Here is a 14,747-nt window from a genome sequence, read left to right as displayed (position 1 = left end):
TGATATATATATATATATATATATATATATATATATATATATATATATATATATATGTTTGTTAAATGCATGTCAATACCGACGTACCCGTGCACATAAAACGAAAAAAGTTGGAAAAAGAAATAGAAATGAAAATGAATGTGCCTTAATTAGTGCAAATTTTAGACGATGCTCTTGAATTAAGTGCCATGTTAAAACTTATAATTTAATAAATATAGCACAAAAAACTATTTCAAGAAAAAAGAAGCATTTATCTAAATAAATACACATGTTTAAATTCTCATAAAGATGTTTAATGAATACTTAGGACTCATAAGAATTTTATTTTTCATCAAGTTAAAATTGCTACATCATAGAATTATAATTAGTCACTAAGTTTAATGATTAAAACACAACCCATTAAAATGAATTGTTTTTAAGTAAGACTCTTATAGATTATAAGGAAGATAGAAGAAAAGATTTTGTACATTAAAGTAGAGGAGCAAATGAAACTAGATGTGTAAAGATCCTACGCATTTGATTCCAGTTCATTGGTTTTTGAAATTTCCAGTAGACTTGACTTATATATGTTTAACTTGTGATGGATAATTAATAGATCTTTGAAAATTTTTGGATGACATTTTGTCGAATAGTTTTAATAATTAAATGAAACAAATTTGATTATCGTCCGACCATTTGTTCCTGAGTTAATATTCCATGCACTCGCGTTATTTTTGTGCCTAACTCTTCCCCAAGAAGTTCATTTTTAACGCTAAGGCTTATCCTGATTATATTGTCCAAGATAACAAACATCCCCTTTGTTGTTTCAAGTGTCTTGAGCTATGTTGATAAGGGTTGCAGGAATGTTTCAATACATTCTTTTCAAGATATATCACTAAAAAATGCATAACAAGATAAAAGATTATTTAAAATTTTCATTCTCCAATTTTTTGACAGGTTTAGAAGATAAGATTGGGGAGAGTCATCTTAGATGGTTTGGTCACATAAAATGGCAGACTTCCGATGACCCAATTAGAAAAGTAAATGTATTAGATTTGAGTTGTGTTAAAAAAAGGTAGAGATAGACCTAAAAAGACTTGGTTAAAAATATTAGAAATGACCTTTCTTTATTAGATTTAAATAAAAATTTGACTCTTAATAGGACAATGGAGAAAAATGATTCATGTAGCTAACCACACGTAATGGGATAAAGGCTTGATGTTGTTGGTATTCTCCAATTTTTTGACAACATGAAAATAACAAAATATTTTTTAAAAGAGTTCATAAAGATATGCACGTGCGCGCACACATATATATATAATCTTGCTACTAATTAAATTATACAACCAAAAGTCCAACTTAAATTCACTATTCATGGAATTGTTTAACGTAAAATGATCTATAAAACTCACATCTTTCTTTCCATTGTTATCTCTTCTCTACATACCAAAACTTTCTATGAATCAATTATCTATTCAAAAACTAACTAACATAACATGCATTGCAATATGTTATTATTCTACTAATTGTTTATTGCATGATCGAACAACAATAAAGATTATTGGGCATGCTAAGGAACTAGATGGGCTCTAATATATGGGCACAAGTAGCAATAATCACCTACCCCAGTCTCATTTATTTTAATGAATATTATACATAAAATCAAGTAAAATAAATTTCACCCAATTTTCTCCCTTATGTTAATCTCACTGCCTCTTTTCCTCTTAAATAGAGTTGGGATGAAATGTTAAATATGGTAGAGAGCTCAACACTAGCAGGATCAAAGAAAATAGGATTTCTTGGATTTCATGAACTTGGAATAGGTGTTTCTTGTGACCGTGGTGAGAAGGACATGCAAGCAGTAAGCAGTGAGAGCTATCAAAGAGAAAGTCAACCAAAGGCGACCTGCTACCATCCTTGTTGCAGACAATAAAAAGTCTGATTGTTGAAGGTTGATGCCGCATTCAAAATTGAGTCAAGTAGGGTTAATGCCTAAGAAAAAGTTCAACGATGACCATCATTCTAGATAAATAAATAGTTAGCTCTCTGTTTAGTTGAAGGTGATGGTCAGAGATAGAGACCAACAAAATCATTATCAATGAGTATAGAGAAGTGATCAATCATCTTTTAAACTAAAAGCAAGAGCTGCGTTGTCTAGTGACATGATAACAGCAACATATTCCGAACATGAAATCCTACAAGGTGTGTTATTCATGTAACTAGTGGCAAATTTAAGATAGAATGAAAGATAAAAAAAAGTTCTAAAATAAATTTTTCTTAGTATATTGTTTTGTCATTTTTGTTTTTGTTGATTCTACCATTTTAACTGATTTGGTATTGTTGCATTGAAGGAAAGGTAAAAATTCAGAGAGAGAGAGAGAGAGAGCGGAGGAACTTAAGAGAAGAGAAAAGAGAGGGAGAGAATACTACATAGAAAATTAAGAGATAAACATTGAGTAAAAATATTTGCACTGCTATCATCTCCAAACTAGTGGAACATCTCTCTATCAGATCCTATATGGAACTAGATTTCACCAAGCCACTTAAATATCTTCTCCTGTTTTTAGCTGTACAATTTTATAGGTTCTCTTTTTCTTAGCCCCGTATGATGTTGTTTCCCAATGCAAGCTTTTCACAAAACAATACTTAAATTGTTCATTAAATTAACCATTAGATAATGTTTTCTTCAAATAATTATTCAGGCTCACTAAATGCAGGCCATGAAGACCTGTAAGCGTGACTGAAGAAGACTTGAATATCGCAGTAAAGATATTAAACAATTAAAATAACTAAATCCATAAATAAACAGATCAAATAAAAGAGATCCAACCTTGTGCCATAAGGAATTTAATAATGATATATTTGATGTGCGACCTTTTAGCCTTTCAGGTGGATAGCGTGACCTTGAAACAGTTGTCCTGTCGGACTGCAACAAGTAAAGCATTGTGGTAAATGAAAACTATGGTCCAAAAAATGATCAAATATTTATCTTCAGCGTAAGAAACAAATCAGAAATGGATGATGTTTGTAATGAAGCAAATCAGCAAGCATGAAAGTAACACAAGGCAAAGAACCGCTCTGAAAGTTACAACAGACATAATTTATGCCTTCATTTTTCTTTTGCTTGACAATTCCCAAGAAACTGTAGAGTATCTACAATTACTGAAAGGCACTTGTAAATAGGTTCAGATTGGTCTCTAACAATTGCCAACAAACACCCATGTCATGAAAATATAGCAGTTTATGCCAACTATTAAATTACTTAACCTGATTTAAATAACTAGACTATCCCCAGAAATTGAAAAAAGCAGACATTCTTAAGCAATCTGATGCTGACATCGGTATTAAGATTTGGCGCATCTATCACAGGAGGCGTCGCAAATCGACGGCTATAATTTAAATCTTCAATTATGAGTTATTTTTCTGAATTTTAGTTCTTATTTGATGTATTTCCGGTTTTACCCCAAGGTTGGTGTTGTGGCCCAAGGGGCAATTTTGTATTTTGAGTTTTCTTATGTTGTGGCTTATATATAGGGCCTTAAGCTATTGTAATAGGGATGGAATTATAATAAAAAAATTGTGTTTTGCACTTATGTTCTTTGGGAAGAACCTTGGGTGAAATTCCTATGAGAGGAATTCGTAGCTTCCACCAGCCGCAGGATGTGTCCGGGCTCGTGGCCTGAAGTCCCTTGGTGAAGGGCAACGTAGTACCCGTCAGCTGCAGGATGTATTCGGGCTCACGGTTGTATCTTTCTTTCCCTAAATCCTTTTCTCCTCCCCTCTCTCCACCCCAAGCCGCCGGCCTTCAAAAAAAATCCTCCCTCCACCCACCAGTTTTCCACATCTCCTCTTAGCCGCCGGTCCTATTCCGCCTTTTCCCCCCATCTCCCCTTCACAAATCAACTCCTCTTGAATACTTTCCTTAAATAATTACTCTTAAGTTGGGAAGTTTTAAATTCAAATTCGAAATTATTTGAGTTTGAATTCTTTCCTAAATTAAGAGAGTTATTTTAGGAAAGTTTGGAAGTTTCCAAATGCTTACTTATTTGAATTTAAATTCAATTAGGATGATATCTTTCTTCCCTAATTTAATTTCCCACTTTAAGGAGGCATTAAAGGCTTCCTAATTTTCTTCCCCCCTTCCCTCCAAATCCCAAATTACAATTCAGTACTTTCCTTATTGGGTTTCACCTCAATAAGAAAGTTCTGGAAATCTGAATTCTTTATGTTTGAAATTGAAATATTTTCCCTAATCTGCCATGGTCTATTTTAGGAAGGTTATTTGAATCAAAGCTATTTGAAATTCACGTAGACTATGATTAAATATTCTTCCATCATTTAAGTATCTTGATTACGCAAGCTTTGAATTCTCCATCCCTTTACCCTAGCCCCCATTCAAGCCACCGTCCCCTCTATAGTTTTCCAAGCTCTAAACACCAACATCTCTCGATCCAGAACTCTTCTCTCCTCTACCTGCTAATCTATAAGGTGCAGTCCAGATTTTCTGGTCAAAGAGAACTGCTGTCCAGAGCTCCCAGTCCAAGGAATCCAGCCGCTCCCCTGCCCTAAGCCCCTCCAGGAGCTGTCCAGAATTTTCTTTACAACAAATAACCTTGCTGTCCAGAACTTTGTCACCAATTACACTGCTATCCAGCCAGCCGGAACAGCCCAATTCGCTTTCCAGAAATTCTCAAAGGTTCTAACTGCTGTCTTGGGTTTCTAGTGACTGTCATAGAGGACGTCAGCCACAAGAAGTGACTAACTGACCTCCGGAAGGTCTTCAAATCGCTGCCCTGAAGCTTCAAGCCCATACTCGTTCTACATCACAAGCAAAGCTCCCATAGTTCCAAAATCTGGAGAAATATTACATCCAAGTCTTTACTTGTTATTCAAAAGATATTTCACAATAGGTGGGTGTCAAAGAAAATACCTCTTGGAGTTAATCGAGTTAGTCAACAGCAAAGTTTATAATTACAAAATAAAATGTCACCTCTTGCCAACCAGGCTGAGCATATCAAACCAACCAACCCAAAAACCGAAGCATAAAGAGGCCAGGTTAGCTACAATATATATTGTTTTAATAGATTTACAAAATATTTTTCTAAAAGATCAAATCTAAAGCGGTACCTTCGCTGCAGCAAAGCTGGATGCAGCTTGCTCAGTCACATAAATTGACCGTAGCCTATTCATTGCATCCAGAAAAACCTGAATAGTCTTAGCTAATCCATTAGACTCAACAAAGATGTTTTCTTGAACCTGCAAGACAAATAATGCAGACAAAATTATAAAAGGTGAATCTTTTTAACCATTTAGCGCCATCAAATCATTCTTTGAACCTTTATAGATATCAAATGGCACATGTCAATATTGGTATCACTCTTCCAAGCAAGATTCACAAGCACACTAGGAAACAACAGCTCAGCAACATCAGCTTTCAACAAAATCATCTCTTGACAAAGTCTGAAATCAAATGCAGTCTAAGAACCATCAGAAACTAAATAAAACACATTAAGAAAGAAATGGAAAAATATTTGTAAAATTGCCTTAATATGACATCGTCACAGTGAACCACAAGTTTGTGAACAACCGAGCAGATCCACATTTCGTAAGTTTTAGCTTCAGTAGTCCAAAGTGAAGAATCATCCAACGTCATTCCAACTGTCATAAAATATGGGTAAGAAAATCATGGTTAACATAGTAAATTTATCAAATGAAAAAATTTCAAAGTAATATAAATTGCCAAGAAGTTAATGCAGTACGGGCCACTCATAAAAGCCAAGTCATCCTGCAAAAACTAAATTGGCCATACATTAATTACAAGGAATCAAATCATGCCATAATAGATTTAATTTGAGCCCGCTTTCATGTATTTTTATGCCTATTTATATTTATCACTTAAATTCGTCTATTTTTAATTTAATTATTTTATTAGATTCAATCATCTTCTTTTGGATAATATTAAAAAAAACAAAAATCTTCTTTTGGATAATATTAAAATTAATTAGGAACATTTGTTAGAATTTAATAGGAATATAACTTCGTTGAAATATTTGGCCTTATCATTTTAATGCAATTTCTTTAATTAAAGGTCCGTAATGTATATTTTATTATTAATTGATGAAAAAATGTAAGTTGATTATTTGTAAGTAATAAGTTCTCTACATTGATTGATCCAAGTTGTGCATACTAGGAGATAAACAATTATGAGCATATTAAATTATATCACCTAAGTCAGACAGTCATCTGTACTCTTCCTAATATATCATGCACAAACACTCCCTCCACACTGAAGCATATATAATTGTTACATCTTCCTTCTTACATAAATGATGGTGGTAAATGACCAAATCTTTAGTAAAGATATCCACCACGTTCCAAACAGAGCAAAATACCATCTATGAAATAAAAGTCAACTTCAATATGTTTAAATTTTTCATGGAAAATATGATAGTTCGCAATATAGTTGATAGTGTGATTATCACAGTAAATGTCATGGGTAAAATAATGGGAAAATCAAACTCACTTAAAAAAGAGTTTTCACTCACATTATTTCGCACTCAGAGTGCATAGCTTCACATGCAGTCACAACACTAGATCTTAGCCACAATAGTCTGTTTTCATTAACAAAATCAAAGAATGCTTCAAAACTTCAACATTTTGGTTCTCACTCATAGCATATAGGAAGCCTCACAAAAGAGACACTTTTATGTACTTAGAATTTACCAAATGAACTTCCAAATCATATAGGAACCCAGCAACATATAAAACAAAAGCTATTAGAGGAAGAATAGGTGACAATGTCTAAAAGGAAGATAGAAAAAAAAGGTGTAATCTCATAAAAGTTTACAATGGCTGAAGCATTAGTCAGTGAGTAAGTAGAACATGACAATGAAAATTTTGAGAGCAAAAATAACACAAAAATACATCAATTAACAAAAAGAGAGAATTCATCGTGTGAGCAAAATATATGAAAATAAGTATATCCAAACAACCATCATTAGCGTAAGGGGAAAAATAGTTTAAGCAAGATAAAGAACAAGAATGGGGGAGATGTCATCAAGATGGAAGGGAAAAGGTGACATTAGATGCCTTACAGAAGAAATGATCCAAATATAACTTCGGTGACAAGGAATTCGTCAATCTGTTTTTATCCAATAGTTAAATCAATACAAAAGCCGTGGTACTTTAAGTTACTTCTCCCATTTCCCTAAGTGTGATATAATGCTCCTAAATCCACATAACATTTAATTAAAAAAAAAAACCATTTCATAGGGTTTAGGCATTTGAGATTTTTTTTTTTTTTTTAAGAGTGTGGAGTTAGAAAATAACACATCATTTCAACAGAATCCTAAAACATAACAATTGCGGCAATGGATTGTTCAAGGCAAGTAAATAACTAAGAACTTGATGTTGGGATTGTTTTCAAGAGGAGATGCGTCAAAATGGAGTTTCTCATGAAAATTATAAAGAACAAAAAAAGCCCCTGAAAAAAGTAATATTTGATACCATTGACCTTATTGTATTGGCGCTGATGGTGGAAAAGAATTTGAACTCAATAAGTTAGCAGTATGAATCCATGAAACTGTTTGAGAGAAAAAAAATTATAATATGAGGATTAATTTAAATAATAGATATTATGGCAGACTTGGAGTTGTCATGTCCTGAGGTTCTTGGCAAGCGAAAAGTACAACTTCGTAAAAAATCGCATGAGCTTGAGTAGGGAGTGAGCACACAAATGACCTCAAAAAAGAGCAATCGTAAGGTAAGAGCTACAAGTGAATCCTAGCATGGTGGGATAGCAAACATGTGAGCATATAAGTAGGGTAGATACGGCAACAAAATAGCAAACATGTGAGGATATGGTGGGGGAAAGAAATATAGGGGGCCTATACCCCTCGCCCACACGAGTGATAATACTGAACGACGACCCACTAAATCACGAATGATGCGACTAAAAATGAGGAAGAACAAACTCTTACATTTCAAATTAAACTAAAAAGAAGAAATTTTAAAAACATTACAAACGACGCCCAGCCCGCCCTCTCCTCCTTGCTCTACCGCCGGCCTACCCTCTCCCTTAGCCAAGCCGCCGTTCCCCCTTCCTCCTTTAGAAGATCTTGCTTGCGGCGACTTTTCGGATCCCCTCCAATAATGCATGGACGTACCGGAATGGAATTACGGTTTTGAGTACGACGACAACGGAAGGGTCGACATCCTCCGGTCACAATTCTTCGACGTCGGATTTGATTTCGACGATACCGTCGAAGAATATTTGGCCCGCATCGTGCCGACGCTCATAGAATCAATCGACGAACACTTCTCCGTCTACACTTGGCTTATCGAAGGTCGATCTACCGTGCCTCCTCCGCCTCCGAGATCTTCTCCCACGGCCACGTTCATTGGCGCTTCCATCTTAGTGGCAACCTCCATGCTAGCTTGGACAATCTTCCGCCGTTCAACTTAGTCTTCGTAGGAAGAGAGTGCTAAAGGCCTCAAAGTGTGAACAACGTGGTATTAATCGTGGGATTTTTTTATTTACTAGCTTTTGTTTTATGTTTTCTTTTGCAATTGCTTAAAAGACTTGGCTCTCTTGTTGTAGTTTCTATGCCTAGCATATTGAACACCGCGACTTACTTATAATTGACTTAACTTTGATGCATGATTAAATAATTTGTGGAGCTGAAACTTAATTCTCTTTTTAAAATCCTTGTGTAACTCCTCATTGCATCACATCAAGTATATGTAAAGTCCCCTAGTAAAGAAAAGAGCATGACAAAAAGAAGCTAGAAACGTCTTGAATTTAAATCAGAAACCTCAAGAATAAAACCCAACTTATTAATTTTCATCATAAAAATAGATATGCAAATAACTATCTAATGGTGCAGTTTCTTGTTAACAATTGAAGACTCATGTAAACATAGCACTATAGCATAGAAATCTCAATTACATCATTCAAGATCCAGTAAACTTTTAATATGTAAAGAGACATTCCACATTTCAACTACCAAGGGGAAAAAATATGCTAGCTCATATATCCTCGCTCCATTAGTCTATGTAGAGGTACTGTACAACAAAAATTGCAAAAATAATCATGCTAAGGTCTATGTTTCAAGGAGAAATAGAAGAGAAATATTCTTAAGCTTAAAAAGAAAGTTACCAGTAGATTTATTTTCAAAATCCAAAAGTAATTTTTCTACAAGGCCCAAGTTAACACCTTTTGAGTGAATCTGAACAATCATGAAAAAAAGCATATTAATATTGAAATAAAATGTATCATATAATTGTTTCAATAAAATACAGTAATAATTCTTTTGATGATATAATTTGACAAAAAAAAGGTAAAAAAGGGATATATAGAGCCATACTTGTATCAATGAATACTCATACGAATTAAGTGCTCGTAAAGCACATTGACCTTTCTCAGTTGAAAGAATACCCTGCTTAAAGAGACAATATGAAGTGAAATCTGATAAAAAGGAAATGGTTCTGTATAGAAACGCATCAATTAAAGAAAGTAGTAGTCCAATCATGCCATCACAAACTTGTCATAACAACTTTTTAGAACATATGTGTTAAAGTTAAACAAATCATTAACTTTTAATGAACAAAATAAACTAAAGACTGTGTATCTACTTCTCAAGTAAAAAAGGAAAAATCTAGGCTCCGTTTGGCAGACATTTCTGCTGCATGCTTCCACTGGAATAGAAGAAATAGTTATGGTGTTTAGAAAAACAACAGTTATAAAAAAAAAGATATATATGAAAGCTGAGAAGCAGTTTTCTTAATACAAGAGCTTACGTAGCTTCAAAGAAAAATGCTTTAATATATTTTAGGTTTCATATCAAATTAATTTATTAACTAATTGTTTTAATAGCTTATATTTAAATTGAGAATAAGACATTATGTTATAATGACATAAAATTCATAAAATAATTGATTTCAGTCATCAAACTGACTCATATCAATGTCACAATAATTTTTTTTACCAAATAGTGACACTCATGTGTTAGTTTGCAGATCCAATTTTGATGAATGTATGTTGTGACTTTATTATGAATTTAAAACATCATAGATTTGCTTTCTTTCCTATGGCCATCTTGCTTTTTGTTCCATGAAAACCCCTTAGAGAGTATTTCCATCTATAAATAAAGGACCTCCTTAGTTCACTTTAACAATCATTTGAGCTTTCAGTTGCTTAGGAGTGCTCGAAAGAATCTAGAAGCATGGCGAGGAGATCCTGCCTATGCTCAATGGTGAGCTGCAAGGCTCCATGTAAGTTTTATTCATGCCCAAGTCTTGTTCAATTTAGTCAAAGTGGTTATTTTACTACAGTTCTTTTGAGTCTACTCAAGGTGTATTTTCGCATCATTCCAACACCACTCCCTGTAGAAAGCATATGGGGGACTGCTAGGCATACCCACCACCATGGTTTAAAATTGCGCAATATGAAGCTCACCTTGAGGCTCGCCTTTGCTCAATTCCAGTCAAAAACACCTCGATGCTTGCACCTCAAGTTTTTTTTATGAGGCTTGCGCCTCAACTTGGTTGAAACCCGCCTTTAGGCCCGCCTCGCCTCACGCTATATATATTAAAACTTACATAAATCTTATAGTAAATGCCCGATATTGGACTCTATAGGAGAGGAGGAAGGGGAGAGAGCAGTTCATCATAATGATGATTCAAATGAAGAACCCTTAGTAATGATAGCGCTAATGACTTATGAGTTCTTATGTGATATGTCATTGCTATTTATTTTTGGAAATTTGAATTATATGTTAATGAAAAGAATACAGGGATTTGGGAAAGATAGAATTTTGAGTTGAACTATATTTCATGTTGTCTTATTATTGGGATATTTTGATTTCACTTCATATCTTATGCTTTTTTATGTTTATATTATTCACTCATTAGTATATAAAAAATTTATCATTTTATATTTATGCAATCTTTTGATTTTGAGGCTTACGCCTCAAAACGCCTTGAGACTTACGCCTATATATATATATATTAATCCACTCTTTTACTGCTGCTACTTGGAAATTCTCTAAAAAAATGCATGGTAAAGATAATAGACCTAGATCGGCACCCTAAACAACAATTATGCAAGAGGGCCAGCAACATTTGAATTTTCCTGTTGTAAAGAATCATTTCCACTCAATAAATCTGAAGCATGCATGCAACTTTTGTAATGAAACCCTATTTTTTTATCTGATATGAAAACATAAACAAATAAATAAGTACAAGTTGTTAAATGTAGAAACATAACCACCTAAAGTTCCATTTTTTAGCAAAAGTCCAGATGCCGCATTTACAAAAATACAGTAAAGAAACATAGGAAAAAGCACACCTGCCTCTGAAAAACACTACAAACAAATAACAATTCATACAATAAAGATTGATTTCATACTATAAAAGAAAAATTAAAATATGCTTCATATCAAATCTCAACTCAACTGGAAATAAACAACTTACTTGAAGTGTTTGTGACGTAATATCCACAGTTTTAACAGAATCATCAAGAAGATTCTTGCTCAAAAGTCGTAGAAGGCTTATCACAAGATCATCTGTCATGAAAACATCAGAACAGAACCCAATTTTCTTGGAACTAATGAAGAAAGATGGGGAACAAGGTTGCGTCTTATTGTCATATTCAGGCAAACGGAAAACAATCTGATAGGGATCTCCAATACCTACCTACAAACAATAAATAAGCAATGTAAGAAGTAGGAAAAGCATGTTGAAAGATCAATACTTTCAGCATATTCCAATATAGATACTTGGGAACAGACCCTTGAAATAAAATCAGAAAGTAGTCCACTAATATCATTTGCATCATCTGAACCCGTCAGTTGAACCAGATTCCATACTGCAATAACTATTTCTGGATCACAATTCCATCCATTGATCCTTTCTGTACTATATACTACGTCACTATTTGGTGGAATGATTTCATTTTTTAGCAATTGTTTATGCAAACTCTCTAGACTGAAGAGTGGCAAAAATTGTTTAGTAATTTGCACCAGATTAAAAAAAAAAATCAAACAAGTAAAACTCACAATGTAGTTTGAGAACAAAAAAGTAACACCTTAATAGAAGTAGTTCCCTTGGGAGATAAGGACTCCTCCGCACGAACTATAAAAAAGCAAAACATGCTTACAGATAATTAACTTTATGTTCATACTATGAAATCACAGAGGAAACCAGTTACCATTAAAAAGCGGTCCCTTGCAGAATACGCTATGCAAAGATCTTCATGAAACATCCTTATTCTTTTTAAACAATCTAGTTGAGGAAATGGTTCCAGATCCTTGGAATAAAAAACAAATTACAGACATATCATATAATGGACAATTTCAAATTTCATCATTGATTAAATAAACTCAGAAGGACAAAATTCCTTTAACCATGACGGCCCATCGTTTGATTCAGACCAAAAAGTTCACTTAAATAACAAATCTATCATAACTCGTACCTTGATGAAATCATACAACGATGGGTCAGCATCCACAGTTAACTGACACAGAATGTTTATAACTCGTGTTGAAGGAACAGTACCTCCATCGCTTAGACTCCCATAAGGAATGCAACAGGCCACCAATTTTGAAACAAGAAACTGAAAATACTTCTCAAATAAGTGAGACCGAAAAATCTAGGGGTATAACTCATCATCTAATTAATAAAAGCTACAACCTGAAGTTGCTCTCCAAGTACATTTACGGCATCGGCAGTATGTTCATTTGTAAATACTTCTAGAAGTGTAGAAAGGATGGTACAACAATGATCCTGTAGTGGCAGAATACCAACGTATTGTCCAGCTATGTGGAGTATATAACTGTCAACAAATCCATCAGTAATATAAATGAAAAAAATAATTTGAAAATGCTTTGAATCCGAATGAAAAATAGAAATACTAATAAAAGCTCTTACAAGTATACAAGAAATAAAATACGGTAAAGAAAAATGAAATGAAGCGGTATTGCTTGAGAGGAAAACCAGTCACTCAGGAGTTGATCTAATATCATATATGCGAACACTAACAGAGATACTTCTTCAATACCTCATGGCTTCATAGATCACTTCATGCTTTCAATTATAACACTTGGGGCTCCAAAAGTAAGTCTTGCAAGTTAGGCTTTATGGAACTTGAATAGGGCTTTCATGGAGAGGATCAAAATGGTCCATTGACTCTTTACAAAATAGTCCTCAACTATATTAAAGGATTATTTTGATCCCTCAACTCCTTAAAGATGAACTGCAATGCTCCTGCTATCGAACAATTTTAGTTCCTCTTTAAAGACTTGTGGGACTAAAATAGTCCTTTAATATAGTTAGGGGCATTTTGGTCCTTCATAAAGAGTCAAGGGGTCATTTTCATGCTTTTCTCGGCTATCAAGAGAAAATACAAGTGTAGTACAAAGCTACACGTGTAAATAAATATTCATAATCTCCAAATAAATATAGTTCATATATTTGTTCTATCTTTATTTTTTCTATTCTTTCTACTCTCACCTGTTTTCTTTTTTCTGTTCCATCTACATTTATATGTCCATGTTGAGAAAATGGGTTACACATGCACATAAAAAATCACATGACAGAATTGAAATAAAAAAAGATTTAATTCATATTGAATAACCTGAAAGCATATTGAAATTTGCTGTTAAAAAGCTGATAAACAGGTAGATTCTCTAAGTTAAATGGAATTAGAGGCACATTTCAAAAAAAAGAAGCAAGTAGTGGAAAAAGAAGAAGAAATGAGATACAAATTTTCCCATTTGTCAAAATGATAATGGATGAAAGGAATTTTGAGGATGAAATTCTTATAAGGGGAAACGTGTAATACCAAATATTTTAAAAAGGCAATATTGAGAATTTATACTAAAAATTATATTCATTTATTCGCACATCCTGAAAATCATTAAAATTTTATTTATTAAATTAAGCATTTCATTTTGATTACTTTGATGTATAAAATTTTATATAAAATAACCATATTAGCGATTATTAGTTAATTTCTTACTAAAATAATTTCCCTAAGTTTTTATTTTAATGTTACTATAGAAATAATTATTATACTGTAGCAATTTTAGCATTTATCCACAAGTCCATGACCTACCATTGTAGGTTATTCGCACAGCTATTATGGATTAAACATTTAAGCATTTAAAACTAATCATATTCTCCCATGACCAGTAGCTAGAGGCAGAATAAGAAGAGGGGCTTCAATAGGCTCCATGACCTGTAGCTATAGGTGGAAAAAGAAGAGAGGCTCCAATAGGCTAAATCAGAGAAGGAATGATAAAGAACGTGAGAAAAAGGAAAGAAGAAGAAGAAGAAGAGAAGCAGATGAGAAAACAGAATAGGAGAAGATAAAGAAAAGGAAAAGAAGAAAAAAAGAATGGCAGAAACAGATTAGAGAAATTTAGATAAAAATTTTTATTTTTAGTAATTCCTTTCGCAAATTTAGTTTGGATACAAGTTCATAGAGCTGAAGGCTTAGCTGAGGAGAAGTCATTTTACGATAAAAATGCTATTTGAGGTTAATTCATTTAGTTTCGAGTTTCAATTTAATAATTAGTACTGAATATAGAAAATAATTGTTTTAAGTTTTTTTATGAAAGGACAAGGCGTCTAGGCAATAGAGTTAAGGAAATTTGTCCTGAAGATCTTTTAGTTCAAGTGAGATACTCAATCTCAAATATAAGAAGTAAATTATTCCTAGGCCTAACGTTTATCAACTTCTATAATTCTATTGAACAGTGCGTACGCAA

General features: G+C 33.4%; 1 protein-coding gene across 1 annotated transcript in view; it reads right to left on the bottom strand.

The window, feature by feature from the left end:
• LOC110106501 (serine/threonine-protein kinase ATM) overlaps positions 1-14,747 on the bottom strand; it is a 256,327-nt gene that overhangs the window by 128,851 nt on the left and 112,729 nt on the right. Inside the window, exons 35-46 of the mRNA XM_028694452.1 lie at positions 12,670-12,811; positions 12,452-12,592; positions 12,188-12,286; positions 12,065-12,111; positions 11,769-11,964; positions 11,452-11,673; positions 9,345-9,416; positions 9,137-9,206; positions 5,523-5,637; positions 5,316-5,439; positions 5,107-5,235; positions 2,810-2,905 (exon numbers count right to left, since the gene is read on the bottom strand). Coding sequence (XP_028550285.1) covers positions 2,810-2,905; positions 5,107-5,235; positions 5,316-5,439; positions 5,523-5,637; positions 9,137-9,206; positions 9,345-9,416; positions 11,452-11,673; positions 11,769-11,964; positions 12,065-12,111; positions 12,188-12,286; positions 12,452-12,592; positions 12,670-12,811 — 1,453 coding nt within the window. The remainder of the gene's footprint in view (positions 1-2,809; positions 2,906-5,106; positions 5,236-5,315; positions 5,440-5,522; positions 5,638-9,136; positions 9,207-9,344; positions 9,417-11,451; positions 11,674-11,768; positions 11,965-12,064; positions 12,112-12,187; positions 12,287-12,451; positions 12,593-12,669; positions 12,812-14,747) is intronic.

This window comes from Dendrobium catenatum, unplaced genomic scaffold (genome assembly GCF_001605985.2).
Source record: "Dendrobium catenatum unplaced genomic scaffold, ASM160598v2 fragScaff_scaffold_488, whole genome shotgun sequence".
NCBI classification, from domain to species: domain Eukaryota; kingdom Viridiplantae; phylum Streptophyta; class Magnoliopsida; order Asparagales; family Orchidaceae; genus Dendrobium; species Dendrobium catenatum.
Note: the sequence above shows the minus strand (reverse complement) of the source record. Positions and strands in the feature narration are given on the sequence as shown.